This window comes from Mustela putorius, unplaced genomic scaffold, assembly GCF_011764305.1.
Source record: "Mustela putorius furo isolate JIRA1106 unplaced genomic scaffold, ASM1176430v1.1 tig00003962_pilon_pilon_pilon, whole genome shotgun sequence".
Taxonomy (NCBI): domain Eukaryota; kingdom Metazoa; phylum Chordata; class Mammalia; order Carnivora; family Mustelidae; genus Mustela; species Mustela putorius.
The window spans coordinates 2,023,244-2,045,102 of NW_025422106.1; the positions used below are offsets into that span (position 1 = coordinate 2,023,244).

At 38.5% G+C, this 21,859-nt stretch overlaps 1 protein-coding gene across 2 annotated transcripts in view; it reads left to right on the forward strand.

Annotated features, from left to right (window-relative positions):
• NPEPPS (aminopeptidase puromycin sensitive) overlaps positions 1–21,859 on the forward strand; it is an 82,554-nt gene that overhangs the window by 23,308 nt on the left and 37,387 nt on the right. For both annotated transcript variants that reach the window (XM_045069922.1, XM_004764705.3), the window contains exon 3: positions 15,890–15,967. In XM_045069922.1, the coding sequence (XP_044925857.1) occupies positions 15,890–15,967 (78 nt within the window). The remainder of the gene's footprint in view (positions 1–15,889; positions 15,968–21,859) is intronic.

The following is a 21,859-nucleotide window of genomic DNA, read 5'->3' on the forward strand; positions in this document are numbered from 1 at the left end:
TGAAGAGTCAGATGCTTAACTGACTGAGCTACTGAAGCACCCCATTACCCATATTTTAATTGGGTGTTTTGCTTTTTTATTGTTGAGTATAGGAGTTCTTAATATATTCTGGATATATTACCAGTACCACACTTTTTTTTTTTTATTATTTTACCTTTGTAATCAGGAAATGTGAAGCTTTGTTCTTTTCTCAAGATTATTTTGGCTCTGGGGGCACGTGGGTGGCTCAGTTGATAAGTGTCTGCCTTTGGCTCAGGTCGTAATGCTGGGGACCTGGGATCGAGCTCCTCATCGGGTCCCTGCTTGGTGGGGTCCTCCTGCTGCTGCTGCAGCTCCCCCTACTTGTGCTCTCTATCAAATAAATGAAAACAATCTTTAAAAAAAAAAAAAAAAGATTGTTTTGGCTCTGAAGGGACTTCTGAGATTCTATATGAACTTTTGGTGGACTTTTAAATTTCTGCAAACAACATTGTTGGGCTTTTGAGTGGGATTGTACCGAATCTATAGATTGCATTGGATATTATGAACTTTTTTTTAAAGTTTTTAAAAATTTTTAAAGATTTTATTTATTTGAGAGAAAAAGAGAGAGAGCGATAAGCGAGCATGAGTGGGGTGAGGGGCAGAGGGAGAGACTGTCAAGCAGACTCCTTGCAGGGCATGGAGCCTGACTCAGGGCTCAGTCTCATAACCCATGAGATCATGACCTGAGCTGAAACCAAGATTAGGATGCAGACTGACGGATCCACCCAGGAGCTCTAAGTTTTAAAACATTTTTTAAGTAATCTCTGCACCCAACATGGGGCTCAAACCCAGAACTCCGAGGTCAAGAGTTGCATGTTCTGCCGAATGAGCCAGCTGGGCTGTCCTGCCCCATGGATGTTATGAACCTCTTAATACTGACTTCTAACCCATAAACAAAGCATGTCTTTCTATTTGTTGTTTGTTTCTATCTTCTTTAACTTCTTTCAACAACATTTTTTAGTTTTTAGTGTACAAGTCTTTCACTTCCATGGTTAAATTTGTTCCTGAGTATGTTATATTATTTTTGATGTTACTGAAAATGGAATGGTTTTGTTAATTTCCTTTTGAAGTTGTTCATTGTTAGTGTGTAGAAACGCAACTGATTTCTGTACATTGATTTTGTATCCTACAACTTTGCTGAATTCATTTATTCTAACAATTTGGCCGGGGGAACCTTGAGATTTTCCTGCATATAAGATTTTTGTATTTTGTCTGTGAATAGAGAAACTTACTTTTCCTTTGCAGTCTGAATGCTTTTTATTTCTCTTTCTTGCCTATTTACTCTGACTAGAACCTCTAGTACTATGTGATTAGAAATGGCAAAAGCAGGCATCCTGTTTTATTCCTGATCTGAAAGAAAAAGCTTTCATTCTTTCATTAAGTGAGATTGTCTTGATCTGGTTGAATCTGTTTGTTTTTTCCAAGCTGTTCTTATTCCTGGTTTCTAGTTTGGTCAAGGGTATTTACTAAGGTTATCCCTTCCCTTCTGGGCCCTGAAATCCAGTATTTAGTTCCCTCCCATCATAAAACTGCTAAAATCTAGGTGTCAGCAAATGTCTTGAAGGAAAATGTCTTGAAGGAAAAGTCAGAAAATGTCTTGAATGAAGAATGTTAGACTTTGTCATTCAGTTTCTCTGGGATATTGGCCATTTGAATCCTGGCAGCTTTGGTGGCCTGAATTCCAATTTTTGTGTCATCAGCCCCGCAAGACGATTGCAAGCTTTACGATTCTTATTTCTTCCTTAGCCTCTATGTTCTGCTTTGAAGTCAGAAAATGCAGCAAGGGAATAAGGAACCCATGAACATAGAGCTGATCTTTTTGTGATTCCCATTCAAACACTTAAAAATTTTTTTTATCTGGTTTTTATAATTGTTCTGATACCACCTAAGCTGTCATAGCCAGAAGCAGAAGTCTGGATGCATCATTTAAAAATGTGAAACAGGGGGATGCCTGGGTGGCTCAGTTGGTTGGACGACTGCCTTCGGCTCGGGTCATGATCCTGGAGTCCCGGGATCGAGTCCCGCATCAGGCTCCCAGCTCCATGGGAAGTCTGCTTCACTCTCTGACCTTCTCCTAGCTCATGCTCTCTCTCACTGTTTCTCTCTCAAATAAATAAATAAAATCTTTTAAAAAAAAAATAATAAAAATGTGAAACAGGGACTCCTGGGTGGCTCAGTTGGTTGAACAGCTGCCTTCAGCTCAGGTCATGATCCCAGCGTCCTGGGATCGAGTCTCACAGGAGGCTCCTTGCTTGGCAGGGAGCCTGCTTCTCCCTCTGCCTCTGCCTGCCACTCTGTCTGTCTGTGCTTGCTCTCGCTCCTCTCTCTCTGACAAATAAATAAATAAAATCTTAAAAAAAAAATGTGAAACATACGGGGTGCCTGGGTGGCGCAGTGGGTTCTGCCTTCGGCTCAGCTCAGGATCTCAGGGACCTGGGATCGAGCCCCCGCATTGGGCTCTCTGCTCAACAGTGCTTCCCTCTCTCTCTGCCTGCCTCTCTGCCCAATTGTGATATCTCTCAGTCAAATAAATAAGCAAAATCTTCAAAAAACAAAAAAGTGTGAAACGTAATTGGGGCCTGGCTAGCTCAGTCCATTGAGTGAGTATGCAACTCTTGATCTTGGGGTTGTGAGTTCAAGTACCACGTTGGGCGTAGAGCTTACTTTATTAAAAAAAAAAAGGTGAAACATAATTCATTATGAGATCTGTAGTAGAAAATGTTATTTCATTCAACTGTTTGTAGGTATGACAGTTACTGGCCTTAAACCGGATACACATTATCATTAGCAGGTATTAAGATGATGGTTTAATGATCTGAAGAGTGTTATTAAAGCTTAAAATACTTTTGTAAACATTTTATAGGAATTCTTTTTTTTTTTTTAAGATTTTATTTATTTATTTGACAGAGAGAAATCACAAGTAGACAGAGAGGCAGGCAGAGAGAAAAAGAGGGAAGCAGGCTCCCTGCTGAGCAGAGAGCCCGATGCGGGACTCGATCCCAGGACCCTGAGATCATGACCTGAGCCGAAGGCAGCGGCTTAACCCACTGAGCCACCCAGGTGCCCCAGGAATTCTTTTTAAAATGTGAAGAATTATAAAACAGTTACAGGTTATCTTCATTGCATGGTATTTAATATATTGTTTTGCTTATTTTTTTTAATTACAAAAGAAATACATGTTTGTTGTCATAAAATCAAGCAGTATAGAATATAAGATAAGAAGTCCTCTTTTCCCCCGCCTTCACTGTACCACCTACCCCTCCAGCCCCAGAAGTAGCCACTGTTAATAATCGGATATGAATTCTCTCATACATGCAAATTTTTGCTTTTAATCACAGAAGTGAGTTTGTGATATAAAATGTTTTGCAACTTGCTCCTTTAGCCTAATGTGGTTTTCACTTTTTTAGACCGTATACTTCGATCTTTCTCATAAAGACCTAGTATATATCTGTCATTTTACAAAGCCATTTCTTTCTTTCCTTTCCTTTCCCTTTCTTTTTTCGTTCTTTCCCTCCTTCCCTCCCTCCCTCTTTCTTTCTTTCTTTCTTTCTTTCTTGTAGGCTCTCTGGTCAGGGTTGGTCTTGAACTCATGACCCCAAGATCAGGAGTCACATGCTGTCCTGACTGGGCCAGCCAGGCATGCCTAAAGCCCTCCCTCCTTCCCTTCTTCCTTTCCTTCAGACATTTAAGTTTATTTATTTTTTTAGTAATCTCTACCTCAAACCTGGGGCTCGAACTCATGACCCTGAGTGGGAGAGGGTTACATACTCTCCTATTGAGTTAGCCAAGCACTCCCCTAAAGCCATTTTTTTTTTAAAGATTTTATTTATTTATTTGATATGAGAGAGAGAGAGAGAGACAAACACAGAAGGCACAAGCAGGGGGAGCAGCAGAAGGAGAGGGAGAAGCAGGCTGTCTGCTGAGCAGGGAGCCTGGTGCGGGGCTCGATCCCAGGACCCTGAAATCGTGATCTGAGCTGAAGGCAGACACTTAATGACCGAGCCACCCAGGCACCCCTTCTAAAGCCATTTCTTAACACACATCATCCTTCCTTTATTTGACTGCTGTGAACAGTAGTGCAAAGGACATCTTTTGTGCACCAATGAGAGTAGAGTTAGCAAAAGGTCAGTATGTTTATGAAAAGCTATTCAGCCCTATTAATAAAAGGTTCATGGAAAACAGAACACAGTCTGATATTCTTGATTGGACATGTAAAACGATGCAAATTTTTAGGAAGGATATTTGATAATCCTATCTATAACAGATAATGTGATATGTTAAAAATTTAACAGTGCTCTTATTTTTGATGCAGTTTTAAAGATTAAAATCTTAAATTTCTAATTCCTGATCTTACTGGGATTTCTTAGTTTATCTATGAAACTGCTTTTTATGCAAAATGCATACATTTTAAAATAAGTAATTTGTAAACACAGTTAGTTCAAACTGACATCAGATTGAATATATCCTTGCATTAGAAGGAACAAATGATACTGTTAGTCAACCCTTTTATTCCTTTTTAGTACAAGTCAGAGATTTTAAAAAACATGAATTTTGTAATTGTATATACTTGCATTCTTTCACTTTCACTTTAGTTGGATTTGAATGATAATGAAAGATTCTGATAAATAGTTAAGTTTCTATAAGGTTTTGCACAAATACACAGTATATGAGTATAATGAACACCATCACCCACACAATGTTTTTTCATGCCCCTTTGGGATCCATTCTTCTTGTTCTCCCCCATTTCCAGGCAACTACTGATATGCTTCCACATTTTTTGACATATAATATCTTTATCATTTAGTTAAGAATATCTGGGTTTTTTTTTAAGATTTTTTTTTAATTTTTTTTTTTAAGATTTTATTTATTTATTTGACAGAGAGAGATCACAAACAGGCAGAGAGGCAGGCAGAGAGAGAGGAGGAAGCAGGCTCCCTGCTGAGCAGAGAGCCCGATGTGGGACTCGATCCCAGGACCCCAAGATCATGACCTGAGCTGAAGGCAGCGGCTTAACCCACTGAGCCACCCAGGCGCCCTTTTTTAAAGATTTTATTTATTTATTTGACAGAGAGAGAGAGAGAAAGATCACAAGCAGGCAGAGAGGCAGGCAGAGAGAAAGGGGGGGCAGGCCCCTTGCTGAGCAGAGAGCCCGATGTGGGGCTTGATCCCAGGACCTTGAGATCATGACCTGAGCCAAAGATAGAGGCTTAACCCACTGAGCCACCCAGGCACCCCTATTTTCTGATTTCTGATCCAGGGAATATTTAGATGTACCTGGAGCTTTTCTAGTTTAAAGATTTTATTGATTTTATTTAGAGGAAGAGAGAGAATGTGAGCTGGGGGAGGGGCAGAGGGAGAAAGGGAGAGAGAATCTCAAGCAGATGCCACACTGAGCCTGATGTCTGATGTGGGGCCTAATCTTATGACCCTGAGATCATGACCTGAGCTGAAATCAAGAGTTGGACACTTAACCAGACTGAGCCACCCAGGCATCCAGGCTGTTGTATTATCTTAAAATAAGAGAACAATTAAGTTTGCTGCATCAGTTGACTCCTCCTTTTATGAATACTTTCTTTGTAGCTTGTGATACTGTTGGATAGCATTTTACCCAGAATAGAACTTCTTTCAGAATTGGAGTCAGTCCTCACAAATCCTGTTGTTGCTTTATCAGTGAAGTCTATGTAATATTCTAAATCTTTATTGTTATTTCAACAGTTTTCAAGGTGTCTTCACCAGGAATAGATTCTATCTCAAGAGACCACTTTCTTTGCTTATCCGTAAAAAGTAACTCTTCAGCTGTTCACATTTCATCATGAGATTATAGTAGTTCAGTCATATCTTCAGGACCCTCTTCTAGTTCTTTTGCTATTTACATCACATCTGCATTCAGAACATATACAACATTTATAAAGTTTGTAGTCTTATATGGGACAGTTCATGGTACCCCAAAACAATTACCATGGTAACATCAGAGATCATTGTAACAAATAAAATGATAAGAAGTTCAGAAATACTTTGGGAATTATCAAAATGTGATACAGAAACATGAAATGAGCAAATGCCTTTGGGGAAAAATGGCACCTGTAGACTTGACACAGGGTTGCCATAAACCTTCAATTTGCAAAGAAAACACATCTGTGAAGCATAATAAAATGAAAAATACCTGTATATGATTTCAGTCATTTGGGATTTAAGACTTGCTTTTGCTTTATGGCCTAAGATAATGGTCATTTTTTAAATGCTTGTGTGTGCTTGAAAAGAGTGTGATTTTATAATTGTTGGATGTAATGTATACATATGTAATACATATGTCTTACTAAATCAAGTTTGTTAATTCAGTTTAAATCTTTATTTTTACTGATTTTTTTGCTTGTTTTATGAGTTATTGGTTAGTGTTTGCATGTCACATTTTTTCAAATTCTTTACCTTTAACCTCTCTGAATTATTATGTTGTAGGTATAGCTCATGTAAACAGCTCGTTGTACTCTCTTTACTTTTAGTTCTAATCTGGAAATCTTAGTCTTCTAAATAAAGCATCTGATCCATTTATATTTAATATATGTTGTTACCTGTCTTTAAATCTACTGTATTTTATATATGCTTTCTCAGTCTTTTAATTATAAAGGTTTTTTGTTTTATGTTTATGGGTTTGTTTGTTTTTTTTTTTTTTAAGAGAGGGAGAGGAAGGGTGGGGCAGAGGGAGAGAGAGAGAATATTTTTTTTTCTTAAAGATTTTATTTATCCACCTGACAGAGAGATCACAAGTAGGCAGAGAGGTAGGCAGAGATAAAGGGGGAAGCAGGCTTCCCGCTGAGCAGAGAGCCCAATGCGGGCCTCGATCCCAGGACCTGAGATCATGACCTGAGTCGAAGGCAGAGGCCCAACCCACTAAGCCACCCAGATGCCCAGAGAGAGAGAATCTTAAGCAGGCTCAACACCCAGCACAGAGCCCGATATGAGGCTTAGTCTCACAACCCTAAGATCATGAGTCTGATGCTTATCTGACTAAGCCACCCAGGCGCCCCTTAATTAAAGTGCTTTAAGCTATTTTTGTTGTTGTTGTTGTTTTGGGTATATGTCAATATCCTAAGAATTACAACAGCCATCTCTGACTTCAGAAAATCTAGTGTCAATTGATTATTTTACAACTCTCCTGGATACTACAAAGATCTTAGGAGCATGTAATCTCCATGTATCTCCATTGGATTTACATGCTGTCATTGTGTAATAGTTTAATTTTCTTCCATATATATTGTTATTTTCGTATTTTATTTTATTTATTTTTATTTTTTCAAGATTTCATTTATTTGAGGGGGGCATGAATGGGGTGAGGAGCAGAGGGAAAGGGAAAAGGAGAAGTAGACTTCCCGCTGAGCAAAGAGCCAACGTGGGTCTTGATCCCAGGACCCCAGGATCATGATCTGAGCTGAAGGCAGATGCTTAATGGACTGAGCCACTCAGGAGCCCCTATTTTTATTTATTTATTTATTTATTTATTTGTCATAGAGAGAGAAACGAGAGCAAGCACAGGCAGACAGAGTGGCAGGCAGAGGCAGAGGGAGAAGCAGGCTCCCTGCCAAACAAGGAGCCCGATGTGGGACTCGATCCCAGGACGCTGGGATCATGACCTGAGCCGAAGGCAGCCGCTTAACCAACTGAGCCACCCAGGCATCCCTATTTATTTATTTTTTAAGTCACAAGATGTTATTATTTGTTATATAGTATAATGTTTATTTAGCTTTACCCAAATATTTGCAGTTTTTGTTGTTCTTCATTCCAGCAGTCCTTCTAGAATCATTCTCTTTTATGTTTGAAGAATACATTTTGTACTGTTTAGTATGAATCTTTTGACAGCAGAGTCTCTGTTTTTGTTTCATAAATTGAGTCCCGATATGGGACTCAATACCAGAATCCTGGGATTATGACTGAACTGAAGGCAGACACTTAACCAACTGAGCAACCCAGGTGTCCCTAGATAAAGGTCTTTTAAGACATAAAAAGCATGGCACCTGGGTGGCTCAATCGGTTAAGCATCTGCCTTCAGCTCAGGTCATGATCCTGGGGTCCTGGGATCGAGCCCCACACTAGAGAGCTAACCAAGAATGTCAGTAAACCTTGCCAATAAACCACACTTGGAAAACCCAGAGCTGGAATACATATTCATTTGATTTATTTGATAAATAGGCTTGCTATAACAATTTGACCAAGATCTCAAAAGAAATTATCTTTAAAAAGGATTTTTTGGGGCGCCTGGGTGGCTCAGTGGGTTAAGCCACTGGCTTCGGCTCGGGTCATGATCCCAGGGTCCTGGGATCCAGCCCCACATTGGGCTCTCTGCTCAGCAGGGAGCCTGCTTCCCCCTCTCTCTCTGCCTGCCTCTCTGCCTGTTTGTGATCTCTCTCTGTCAAATAAATAAATAAAATCTTTAAAAAAAAATAAAAATAAATAAAATAAAAAGGATTTTTTAACATTTAAAAAGTTTTCATAGTTAATATATACGTAATGTCAAGTTCAAAGGGTGGGGTGCCTGGGTGCCTCAGTTGTTAAGCATCTGCCTTCAGCTCAGGTCCTGATCCCAGGGTCCTGGGATCAAGCCTCACATTGGGCTCCTTGCTCCTCGGGAGGCCTGCATCTCCCTCTCCCGACTTCCCCTGCTTGTGTTCCCTCTCTCGCTGTGTCTCTCTCTGTCAAATCAGTACATAAACTCTTAAAAAAAAAAAATTTCAAAGGGTACCAGTGACATTGAGGCTCCTTTCTTCCCTCAATAAAGGAGGTAAAGTTACCAGTTTCTTATGTATCCTTCCTCAGATGTTCTATGCATTCACAGACTTGTATATATTTATATATGTACATAGGTATAGTGTTCGTGTGTGTGCTTACAAATGATAGCATAGAATACATAAGACATGGTTTTTTTTACTTATAATGAAAATTATATCTTAATTTTTTTAAATGACATTTAAAACTCAATTTACAGGTCTATCTTGTTATGAAATTTGTAGGTCTGTATTATCATGAGTAAACTTTTATTATCAAAGTTTATCTGTTTGCAGTAGTTTTGAGTATAAGATTTTACTTGTTACAAATTTATACATACTTTTTTATATTCAAATTTTGTTTTTGTTGGGTATACTACTAACATACGCACACATGTGTATGCCCTAATGTGTGTATTTATATCCATAGAGTTAAAAATGCCAATTATATTTAAAATAATAAAAGATTTTATTTATTTATTTGACAGAGAGAGAGAGAGATTACAAGCAGGCAGAGAGGCAGCAAGCAGGGGGGGGGCAGGCTCCCCGCTGAGCAGAGAGCCTGATGTGGGACTCCATCTCAGGACCCTGAGGTCATGACCTGAGCTGAAGGCAGATACTTAACTCATTGAGTCACCCAGGCACCTCATGAGAATGTTGTATAATCTTCAAATGACTAAGAAGTAGGTAATGATTTTAATTTTATAGCTGTGAAAACAGAGACTCACACTGCTAAAATAATCATATATTCTCTCCTATTCTCTCATTTAAAAAATATATTTTTAAAAGATTATATTTATTTACTTGTCAGAGAGTGAAGGAGGGAGCACACAAGCAAGGGGAGCGGGAGTCAGAGGGAGGAGCAGGCTCCTTATTGATCAAGGAGGGGATTGTGAGACTTGATCTTAAGACCCTGGGATCATGACCTGAGCCCAAGGCAGATGCTTAACCAATGGAGCTACCCAGGGATTCCCTAAAATATATATATGCATGTATATATTTTGAAGATTATATTTATTTATTTGAGAGAGAGAGAGTGGCCATGTGCTCATGCATGTGTTAGGGTTGAGGGCAGAGGGAGAAACAGACTTCCCACTGAACAGAGAGCCTGATGCAGGGCTCGATCTTAAAACCCTGGGATCATGAACTGAGTTGAAGGCAGACACCTAACCAACTGTGCTACCCAGGCGCTCCTCTTTGAACAGTCTAATAGTTCCACAGCGAACAGTATCTTCTAAAGTATCAGATAGATCCCTTTTTTAATCTGTGTACTGTGTTGTAGCTGGGAATTTTATCCCTAGCCATAAGTCCCCATTTATGTAACATTAGTAAAGGTGGTGTTTCGTTAGTATATCTCATATGGCTAGTATTGATGATCTTCATGACACTATCACTTAATGTAGTGCTTTTTGAAGTGATTCATTCATTCTGCTAATATTTGACTGAACATGATATGTCAGAAACCATTGGAGGTAGAGGACAAAATCAAATATCAACATTCCAGATACATATATTTGATTTGGAAAGACAGACAGTAACAAATATGTAAAATTGTGATAAGTACTCAAAACCACAGTAAGAGGATGTGGAGTGAGGATTGTTCTTCAAGGTGATGAAGCAGATCTCTGAAGAAGTGACTGACATAAAATTTGTAGATATTTGAGGAAAGAACCTTCTTAGCAGCTGTAGAAACCCTGAAGTTAGAGAATGCCTGCATTTGGCCAAAAACCAAACAAAAAATGCCCAACATCGTTTATCATCAGGGAAATGCAAATTAAAATCACAATGATATACTACCACATACCAACAAGAATGGATAAATCTAAAGGGATTAAAAACAAAAATGTTATCAAGGGTACAGAGTAACTACAACTCATTTTGCTGCCAGTGTCTTTGTTGTTCCTCAAACTCTGCAGGCCATTTGTGAGATTGTTTGAGTATTCTACCCGTATTTTAATAAAATTTTCCTTTTATCATGGAGTTTTAGAAGTTTTTAGGTGTATTCTCTGTAAAAATATTTTCTCTTGATCTTTGATTTACCTATTCATTTTCTTCACAGTATCTTTAGATAATCACAAATTTTATTTTAATTTTTTAAGATTATTTATTTATTTATTTGACAGAGAGACAGACACAGCAAAAGACAGAACATAGGCAAGGGGAGTGAGAGAGGGAGAAGCAGTCTTACCGCTGAGCAGGGAGCCTGGTGCAGAGCTCAGTCCCTGGACTCCAAGATCATGACTTGAGCCAAAGGCAGCCGCTTAACAACTGAGTCAGCCAGGTGCCCTTAATCACAGGTTGTAAATATTAATGAAATCTTTTGGTCCTCTCTAAAATATTTACCAACCTCAAGGAGACCTGGCTTTTCATTCTGAATATTTTGGGACTTCATTAAAGGCTTTGATCTAACAGATTACCCTGGCTGCTGTGTCAAGAATAGGTTATAAAGCAGCAGGAGCAGAAACAGACTAGTTAAGAGGCTACCATAGTGATCTAGAGAGAAATAGTGGTACATTTGACTAGGGTTGTAGTGATGGGGGCATTGAAAAATCTGGAGTTAAAGATATAGGCTACTGAATTTGCTGATTTGGAATGTGTTATGAGAGACAGTCATGGAGGGAAGCAGTTAGGATGATTCTGTATTTCTCGTTTGAGAAATTCTGTATTTCTGTATTTCTGGTTTGTGCCATTTGCAGAATATCCGAAGCTACAATTGACCAAGGTTATTTTAAAGTCTAATGTATGTTTGTTAAGTAGTATGTTGTTCAACATGAAGTAATTGGAAAAAAATTTTTTTAATAATTTTGTTAATATGTATGTTTGTTAAGTAGTATGTTGTTCAACATGAAGTAATTGGAAAAAAATTTTTTTTAAATAAAGTAATTGGAAGAGTGTCCCATAATACAAGAAACTTCAGAAATTCAGATATAAGATTATGGGGCACCTGAGTGGCTCAGTTGATTAAGTATCTGACTCTTGGTTTTGTCTCAGGTTATGATCTCCTGGTCATGGGATCAAGCCCTAAGACAGGCTCTGTGCTTAGTCCAGAATCAACTTGATCCTCTTCCTCCCACTCTGTCCCTCTCCCTGCTCATGTGTGCACACATGCTGTCTCTCTATCTCAAATTAAAAAAAAAAAAAAAAAAAAAAAGATAAAAAGGAAGACATATATGATTACTACCCTCTTTTCTAAGAGAGAATTTTAGAGGAAATTTTATTCTTTTTTAATATACATGTAATAGAGTTGATGTGCATATTTGGAATCATGTGTTAGAATAGAATACATGCAATAACAATACTTGATTGTTTAAATTTTAAAACTGCTATTTTCATGGGGCTCCTGGGTGGCTCAATTGGTTACGTGACTGCCTTCAGCTCAGGTCCTGATCCTGGAGTCCCAGGATCGAGTCCCCCATCAGGATCCCTGCTCATGGGGCAGTCTGCTTCTCCCTCTGACCTTTCCCTTCTCATGCTCTCTCTCTCATTCTGTTTCTCTCAAATAAAAAATAAAATAAAATAAAAATTATATTTTAAAAAAAACCCTGCTATTCTTGAGGTACCTGGCTCACTCAGTTCGTGGAGCATGTGAGATGTTTTTTTTTTTTAAAGATTTTATTTATTTATTTATTTATTTGGAGCACACGTGTGGGCATGAGCAGGAGGAGAGGGAGAGAATCCTGGGTAGTCTGTGCTGAATATGAAGCTCGAGGCAGGGCTCAATCTCAGAACCCCGAGATCATGACCTGAGATAAAATCAGGAGTCAAAATAAAAGCAAAATCAAAATCAGGCATCCCACATGTGACTCTTGATCTCAGGGTCATGAGTTCAAGCTTCACATTGGGCGTGGAACCTACTTAAAAAATAAAATAAAATAACAATAGGGGCTCCTGGGTGGCTCATTCAGTTAAGCATCTGCCTTCTGCTCAAGTCATGATCTGGGATTGAGTCCTACATCAGGCTTTCTCTCAGTGGGTAGTCTTCTCTCTCTCTCACTCTCCCTCTGTGTGCTCTCTCTCATTCTTTCAAATAAATAAAATCTTTTTTAAAAATATAAAAGTAAATACTGCTATTCTTTTGGCTTTTTATCTTCATTACCAACTTGAGGACTTTTTGTGCATTTATAAAAACAAGTTAGTTTTAATAATCCTTTATGGAGATAGTCTTTGATCATAGACCATAATGCAGTTTTGTATCTTTGTCAGAAAAGTACATTCTTATGCATTAAGGTGATTCTTAGCTTCCCTGTAGCTTAAGTATGATTCTATATTGAATCAAGTTAAAGCAAATCTTGAGTTTTTGCCAGTAAAAGTCATTGTTTCAGTTGTGATTTCATCAGTGTTGTATATATGCCAAGTTATGAGTTTCTTTTCAAATTTATAGGAGCTAATTTATGATAGTAGAAAGAATTTTGGAATAGGAAGGGAACTAAATTCTAGTCCAGCTATGTGAATTTAGGCAAATCATTAACTTTGGATATCTCATTTTTTTCATCTGTAAAATGAGGAATAATTGATTAAAGTTCTTTTAAAATCTGAAATTATAGTTTCATATTGGTTTTTTAAAGATTTAGGTTTATAAAGATGTTTGAACCATAATTGTATTAGAAACATTGAAAATTCAATCTTAGGGTGATTCATAAAAAGAAATGAATTGTGGGCATCTTGCCTGGCTCATAGAATGTTACTAAATCTGAATCACTGTTACCATATCAAATTTAAGTCCATGACTAATAAATCCACCTTTCTCTCTTAATAAAAATTTCATTGAGATAAAATTCACATACCATAAAATTCACTCATTTGAAGTACACAGTTCAGGGGTCACCTGGGTGGCTCAGTTGGTTAAATGTCTGCCTTTGGCTCAGGTCATGATCTCAGGGTCCTGGGATTAAGCCTCCTGTTGGGTTCCCTATTCAGCAGGGAGTCTACTTCCCCTCTGCCTCTCCCCGCAGTTGTGCGTGCACTCTCTCTCTCAAATAAATAAATAAAATCTTTTTTTTTTAAAGTGTACAAGTCAGAGCATCTGGATGTCTCTGTTGGTTAGTGTCTGACTCTTGGTTTTGGCTCAGGTCATGATGTCAGGGTTGTGAGACAGAGACCCAGGTTGGGCTCTGTGCTTAGCCTGGAGTCTGCTTGAGATCCTCTCCCTCTCCCACTGCATGCACTATTTGTCTCTCTCTCTCTCAAATCTTAAAAAAAAAAAATAAATGAAGTGTACAATTCAGTGGTTTCTAGTATATTCACAGAGTTGTGTAGCCATCACCAGGATCAGTTTTTATCATTTTCATTACCCCAGAAAGAAAATACCTTTCACCTCAAACTTCCAGCCCTAGGCAACCACTAATATACTTTCTGTCTTATAGATTTGCCTGTTCTGAACATTTCTGATAAATATGTGGCCCTTTTTGTCTGGTTTCTTTCACTTAATATAATATTTTCAAGGTTTATCCATATTGTAGTATATATCAACACTTGGTATTCCTTTTCTTTGTCAAGCAGTATTCCATTGTATACCACATTTTATCTGTTCATCGTTTGATGGACATTTGGGTTGTTTCCACTTTTTGGCTATTACGAATAATACTCCTGTGAACATCTGTGTATAAGTTTTTGACGTACACTTTTATTTCTCTTGGATTTATATATCCCCACTAAGAGTGGGACTTCTGGGCCCTCTGATAAGTCCATTTAATAATCATTTGAGGAACTTCCTGGGCTGTTTTCCTAAGTGGCTGCACCGTTCAGCATTCCTACTAGCCTCTACATTCCTACCAACCGTGTATGAGGGTTCCAGTGTCTTTACATCCTCCCTTACATTTAGCATTATCTGTCTTTTTGATTGTAGTCCTCTAAGTGCGTGTGAAGTGGTGTCTCCTTTTGGTTTGATTTCCATTTCCCTAATGGTTAAGGATGTTAAGCATCTGTTCATTTGCGTATTAAGGCTAGCTCTTTCCCTGAAGTGTATGCTGAGCATTCTGAAGTATCAAATAAGCAATGTCTTCTCACTCCTACTAGAGAGTAAATCAAAGCCTAATTTAACCCACACATCTGTTTTCACCTTTATTTCTATAACATGTAACAATGAATTTTACTGGAAATAAGGATGACCTATATTTTAGTTGGAATTGTTACCTGTCTTTGGTTGGGGGACAGAACTTTCATTGATACAGCTTTAACACTGAAACCTCGGCAATTTGCTCAGTCTTTCAAGTGTTCATGAGTAAAACTGCAACTTAGAAAGCAAAAAGATAGGAATGAAGCATGTCTGGGAATCTGGTAGAAAATTTATAGTAGCCCTTATTCCCCTTGTATCATAGAAGTTTTAAGGGGAAAAAAAGTTTTGTGAATTAATATAGCATGTATAAATGTGTTTCAGGAGCACATTGAATTTAGGATGTGGACTAAAATAGGTTGGTTTGAAATGACACTTTTGTTAATAGAAACTTAATTTATTTAAGTAAGAATATTTAGTTTTAGGGGCACCTAGCTGGCTTAGTTGGTAGAGCATGTGGCTTTTGATCTCAGGTTTGAATTTGGTTTTTTCTTGTTTTTTGTTTTTTTTGACAGAGAGAGATCACAAATAGGCAGAGAGGCAGGCAGAGAGAGAGGGGGAAGCAGTCTCCCCGCGGAGCAGAGAGCCCGATGCAGGGCTCGATCCCAGGACCCCGGGATCATGACCTGAGCCGAAGGCAGAGGCTTAACCCACTGAGCCACCCAGGCGCCCCAGTTGATCTCAGGGTCTTGAATTGAAGCCCCATGTTGGGCTTGGAGCTTACTTGAAAAAAGTGTGGGGGATGCTTGGGTGTCTCAGTCAGTTAAGTGTCTGCCTTTGGCTCAGGTTGTGATCCCAAAGTCCTGGGATGGAGCCCTGCATTGGACTCCCTGCTCAGTGGAGAGCCTCTTCTCTCTCTCTCCCTCTGCTATTCCCCCTGCTTGTGCTCTCTCCCTCCTTCTCCCTTTGTCAAATAAATAAAATCTTAAGAAAAAAAAAAGAATATTTAGTTTTAGTAGAGATTTTGCCCTGAAAAATATTAATTGCTATAGTCTGGATTTTGTTTTAGTCCAGTCAGATTTTTGAACTAATTTTTTTTTTTTTTTAATTTCTATTCCAGAAATACATGCTACAGGATTTAACTATCAGAATGAAGATGAAAAAGTCACCTTGTCTTTTCCTAGTACTCTCCAAACAGGTAAGAGTTGTGGCTTTTGTAAAATCCCATGATGAATAGTGACACCTTATTTCTTCCAAAGAAATTTGTTGTATGCCTTTTTTCCCTCATTTTAAGCAGATTAAATATTAAGACAGAGCTTTTGAAAGAGGTTCATTGCAGCTTTTGGGCCACCAGGAAGAAAGACCAAAACTAATGATCATTCTACCCTAGAACATAATGCATTGTTTTTCACCTTTTCAGTCTCATCTTTTTAAAAATACAGCTACACAGCTCCATTTTCCAGTAATTGAGGCCACATCTCTGAGATGAATGTCCCACAGTTGATTTTGATGTAGAAAAGTACAGTGAGGGCATGGATGGAAAGATTTGTTGATAAAACACTATTATTAAGTAGGGGCGCCTGGGTTGGCTCAGTTGCTTGTGTTCATTCTTCATCTCTGCTCAGGTCTTGATCTCAGGATCGTGAGTTTTTAAGCCTGGCCCTGGGGTCCACACTGGGTGTGGCACCTCCTTAAAAAATCATCATCGTCATAATCTAGATCTAAGCACAAAGGAAAAAGGAAGACTTTCTAAGCTTAATGTAGTGTAAGAAATTCTATACAAATCAGTTGGTAAAGACTAAGACTTTGATTAATGATCAGTTGAAAAGCAACAAGTGGAGTGCATTTGTCATGATGAGCACCAGATGACGTATGAAAGTGTGGCACCACTGTAGAGTACCCTGGAAACTAATACAAAACCATGCGTGAACTAATTGGAATTAAAATTAAAAGTTAAAAAGTAAGAGGGAATTTGTATGAAAAAAATACAAATGACTAAACCATGTGACAAGATATTTGGCTTTCTCATAATGAGAAATCTGAAACAGCAGTTACTGATATACCAGTTTTTGCCTGTTTTGTATCAGTGACTACCTTGATATTACTGGTGGGACTGTAAATCCATGCAGTGTCCTTGGAAGACAGTCTGGCAGTATGTATCAAAAGCCTAAACAAGGGCACCTGGGTGGCTCAGTGGGTTAGGCCTCTGTGTTTGGCTCGGGTCACGATCTCAGGGTCCTGGGATGGAGCCCTTCATCGGGCTCTCTGCTTAGCGGGGAGCCTGCTTCTGCCTGCCTCTCTGCCTACTTGTGATCTCTCTCAATCTGTCAAATGAATAAATAAAATCTTAAAAAAAAAAAAAAAAGCCTAAACATGTTCATGGTTTTGACCCAGCAATTCTGATAATAGGAACATATCCTAAAGAAAAATCATAAATGCAAGAAATGCTTTATGCCTAGAAATGTCTATTGAGACATTACTTAAGGTAGTAAAAAATTAGAATGAATGTATTTGTTCAGCACTAAGGGAGTAATTATGACATCAGTATGGTAGCATATATATAGCAACTAAAAGTGAGCTTCATGAATTCTTAACATTGTGAAGTGCTTATTATAATGTAAAATTGAAAAACAAAATACAAAATTACATATACAGGGTGATGAATCATATCTCTAAAATGATACAAATAAAATGATACGTCTGGTTTTTGACATAATTGATGGGTTTTTATTCTTATTTATACATTTTTTAGTTTCCATAATTTCTATACTGATAATATATTGCCTTAATAGTAGGATCTTTAGAAAAATTTTAAATTGGAGTTTTACTTTTTTGTTCAGTGCTCTTTCATTTTGCCTTTTTCAACTAGGATTTCTTGGATGAAATTATTATAAAAATAAATGTTTTGCCATGAACATGTATTAAAAGATACCAAAGAATATAACATAAAAATTAAGATTTCTGGTTTTTTTTGACACCTTCCACTTCCATTGTCTTGTGAATATTTCCAGAAATATCTTGTGTGTATATATAAGTATACGCATAATTTTAATCCATGAGTGGGATCGCAAATCTCAGTGGCTTACAACAAATATTTCCTGCTCACACCTGGCCCTGAGGACTCCTGCAGCCTATCTCCACCTTTGCTTAAGAGCTCTGCTCAGCTCACAGCTCTTCTCATTCCAGGACCGGTAGTGAGCAGCTACTGTCTGCAGCATGCTGTTCTCTCCCATGGCAGAGGGCAGAAGCTCAGGGGTGAGAACAGAGACAAACCACACAGATACATTTCAGGCTTCTGCATGGATGGTGGTATACTTGATGTCCATGCACATTTCATTGGCCAAAGCAGATAGTATGGCCAAGCCCAAAGTCACTGTGGCAACAATTACCAGAGATTTGATTTAACTTCTACTATGAAAACTAGAGTAAAAAGCCTAACAAGAATAGAAATATAGGAACTTGTTAAAAGCAAAGACAAAGGAAAAGAAAGTCTCAAAAAGAAAAAGAAAGTCTCAAAAAAAACCCCACACAAAACAAATTAATACCCTTAGAAATATTGTTAATATCACATTCATTAAACAATAACAAGTTGGTTAAGCATCCAACTCTTGTTTTCTGCTCACATCATGATAACAAGGTCATGAGAGGGAGCATGGGCTCCATCCTTAAGATTGTCTCCCTTGCCCTCTGCTCCTCCCCCTACCATTTGTGTACTCTCTCTCTCTCTTTAAAAAAAAAAAAAAAGAAAGAAAGAAAAAACAGGACAGATCATTATCAAACAGAAAGAATTAGAGCAAGAAAACTTCCAGAAATTATAATACAACAGTATGAAAAACCTGATACGAGTTTTTGAAGATGAAATAGAGGAATCTTACACATGGTAGGAAAATTTGAGGACCAGTCTAGCAGAGCCAACATCCATCTAGTAAAAGAGAGGACAGAGAAAATGAGAAGGGAAAGTTATTAAAGATCCAAAAGAAGAACATTTTCTTGAGGTGATTTCTGAGGTAATTGGGAACTTCAGTTTGAAAAGGTACACCACTAAAAAAAAAGAAGAAGAAGAAGAAGAAAGAAAAGGTATACCACTGAGAAGGGCTAACTCAATAAATGTAAAAACTCCCATACAAATTTTAGAACTTCTGGGGATAAAAGTGAAGCTCTCGAAAGGCACCTAGGTGGCTCAGTCAGTTAAGCATCTGACTCTTAATTTTATCTCAGGTCATGATCTCAGGGTTGTGGGGATTGAGCCTGGTGGAGTCAGGCTCCACACTCAGTGCAGAGTCTGCTTGGGATTCTCTCACTTCTTCTCCCTCTACCCCTACCCCTGCTCGTACTTACTCTTGAATGAGTGAATAAAGTGAGGCTCTCTAATAAGAGTTTCTTCCCAAGGACGGGTTTGGGAGGAAGGAAGGAAGGCTAGCAGATTACCTTCAAAGTTCAGGGAGCAGAATAGCAGTAGTAGTAGACTGAGAGGTGGGGGGTGGATAAAATGGGTGAAAGGGAGTGGGAGTACAGGCTTCCAGTTATGGAATGAGTAAATCAGGGATTAGAGGTACAGCATAAGGAACATAGTGGTATCATAATAGGGTTGTATGGTAACAGGTGGTAGCTACACTTACGGTGAGCATAGCAAAGGGTATAGAGTTGTCAAATCACTATGTTGAATACCTGAAACTAATGTAACACTGTCTATCAACAATATTTGAATGAAATTTTAAAAACGGAATAGCAGATTAACCAAAGGGAACAATGGAAACTAGACTCCACTGGAGCCATTCCTTCAAAATTCTGTGTATCTGATTTTCAGCCTAGAATTGATTCTATGCTTTTAACCAAATTGTGAATTTAAAGAGGTAGAATAGGAGTGCAGGGAGCCTGATGCAGGGGCTCAGTCCCAGGACCCTAGGATCATGACCTGAACCAAAGGCAGATGCTTAATGACTGAGGCACCCAGACATCCTAGGAGCAAAAAAATTTTAAAGCAGGTTTTTGAAATCATCCCGGAGTATACATAAACTGTGTGTGTGTATAGAGAGTAGATTCAGCTGTTTAGCATTAGGAAATATGACAACATTATTAAGTCAAAATTTCAAGATACTAGATTTATCAAAAGAAGCTGGAATGTAGGGGCACCTGGGTGGCTCAGTGGGTTAAGCCTCTGCCTTCTTCTCAGGTCATGATCTCAGGGTGCTGGGATCGAGCCCTGCATCGGGCTCTCTGCTCAGTGGGGAGCCTGCTTCCTCCTCTCTCTCTGCCTTTCTCTCTGCCTACTTGTGATCTCTGTCTGTCAAATAAATAAATAAAATCTTAAAAAAAAAAAAAGGAAGCTGGAATATATTTGCTAGAATGCTTAAGCAGGTAAGAACAGACAGAAACCCCTAGAAGGTGCATGTGTGATATATGTATACATTATCTCTATACATGCATATGTATAAATGTGTGTAGGTATAATACATGCATGCTTCTATGAATGCTTAATCTGTGCCAGATTAATCTGTACTGTCTTATGTGTATCATAAATACTAATTTGTTCATCCTTTTTGGGATAGTTTGTTACCTGCATTTTATAGATAAACCAAGGTACAAAGGTAGTTTAATTAAGTAACTTGCCCAAGGTCAATATGTATTAGGTGCCAGAGTCTGGATTTCAAACCAAAGCAGTTTAATCTCAAAGTCTATACTTGAAACCATCATATTATGCTTTTTATTTTTTAATTAAATACTATAAAAATACAATACATGGTTTAAAAATCAAATGACATACAGTGGAAATGTGTTTGCCATCCTAGCCCTTTCTTCCTCTCTCAGCTCTTCTCAGAAGCAACCAGTTTCCTATGTATCCTTTTAAAACTATTTGATGGTTTTGTAAGCGTTTCTGCGTATACTGTTTAAGAACACAGAAACTGGCATGCCATCTATCATATTCTACACCCTTCTTTCCCTCTTACACGTGTGTGTGTGTGTGTGTGTGTGTGTGTGTGTAAATAAAAGAGGTCGGGGGTACCTGCTTGAGCATCTGACTCTTGGTTTCAGCTTACATTGTGATCTCAGGGTTATGGGATCGACCCCTACCTTGGGCTCCATGCTCAATGGGGGGATCTGCTTGGGATTCTCTCCCTGTATCCCTCTCCCACTCTCTCTTAATCTTTCTAAAATAATAAATAAATAAATCTTTTTTTTTAAAAAGGGTCAGCTTTCAGTATATAAGAGCTTTGTCATTCATGATAAGGACTATTTACAGCAGACATGGTAAATCGTGACGTCATTTCTTTTTCTTTTCTTTTTTTTTTAAGATTTTATCTATTTGACAGAAAGAGAGATCACAAGTAGGCAGAGAGGCAGGCAGAGAGAGATTGGAGGAAGCAGGCTCCCTGTGGAGCAGAGAGCCCGACACAGGGCTTGATCCCAGGACCCTGGGACCATGACCTGAGCCGAAGGCAGAGGCTTTAACCCACTGAGCCACCCAGGCGCCCCTGTGAAGTCATTTCTAAGGTCTGAGAAGGTTATGACCTTTTGTATACTGGAATTCAGCAGAGTTTTGGAGATTTTTAATTAATACAACAGTATAAAAAAGTAACTGATGTAAGTATTAGAATTAAATTATCTTACTTGAGGGGCACCTGGGTGGCTCAGTTTTTGGGCTCTGGATTTCCACGCAGATCATGAATTGGGGTCATGAAACGCTGAGTTGGGCTTCATGCTGAGCATGGAGTCTCCTTGTCCCTGTCTCTCTGCTCCTCCCCGTTCTCGTGCTCGCTCATTCATTTGCTCTCTCAAATAAATAAATAAATAGAATCTTTTTTTTTTTAATGACATTATCTGAGGTGCCTGTGGCTCAGTTGTTGAGCATCTATCTGCCTTCAGCTCAGGTCATGATCCCAGAGTCCTGGGATCGAGCCCCACATTGGGCTGCCGGCTCAGCAGGAAGCCTGCTTCTCCCCCTCCCACTCCCTCTGCTTGTGTTCCTTCTCTCACTGTCTCTCTCTGTCAAAGAAATAAATAAAATCTTTAATTAAAAAAAAAAAGAAATTATCCTGTTTGAGATTGAGACTAATACTGAGTATTGAACATCTGTAACTATTTGCTTGAA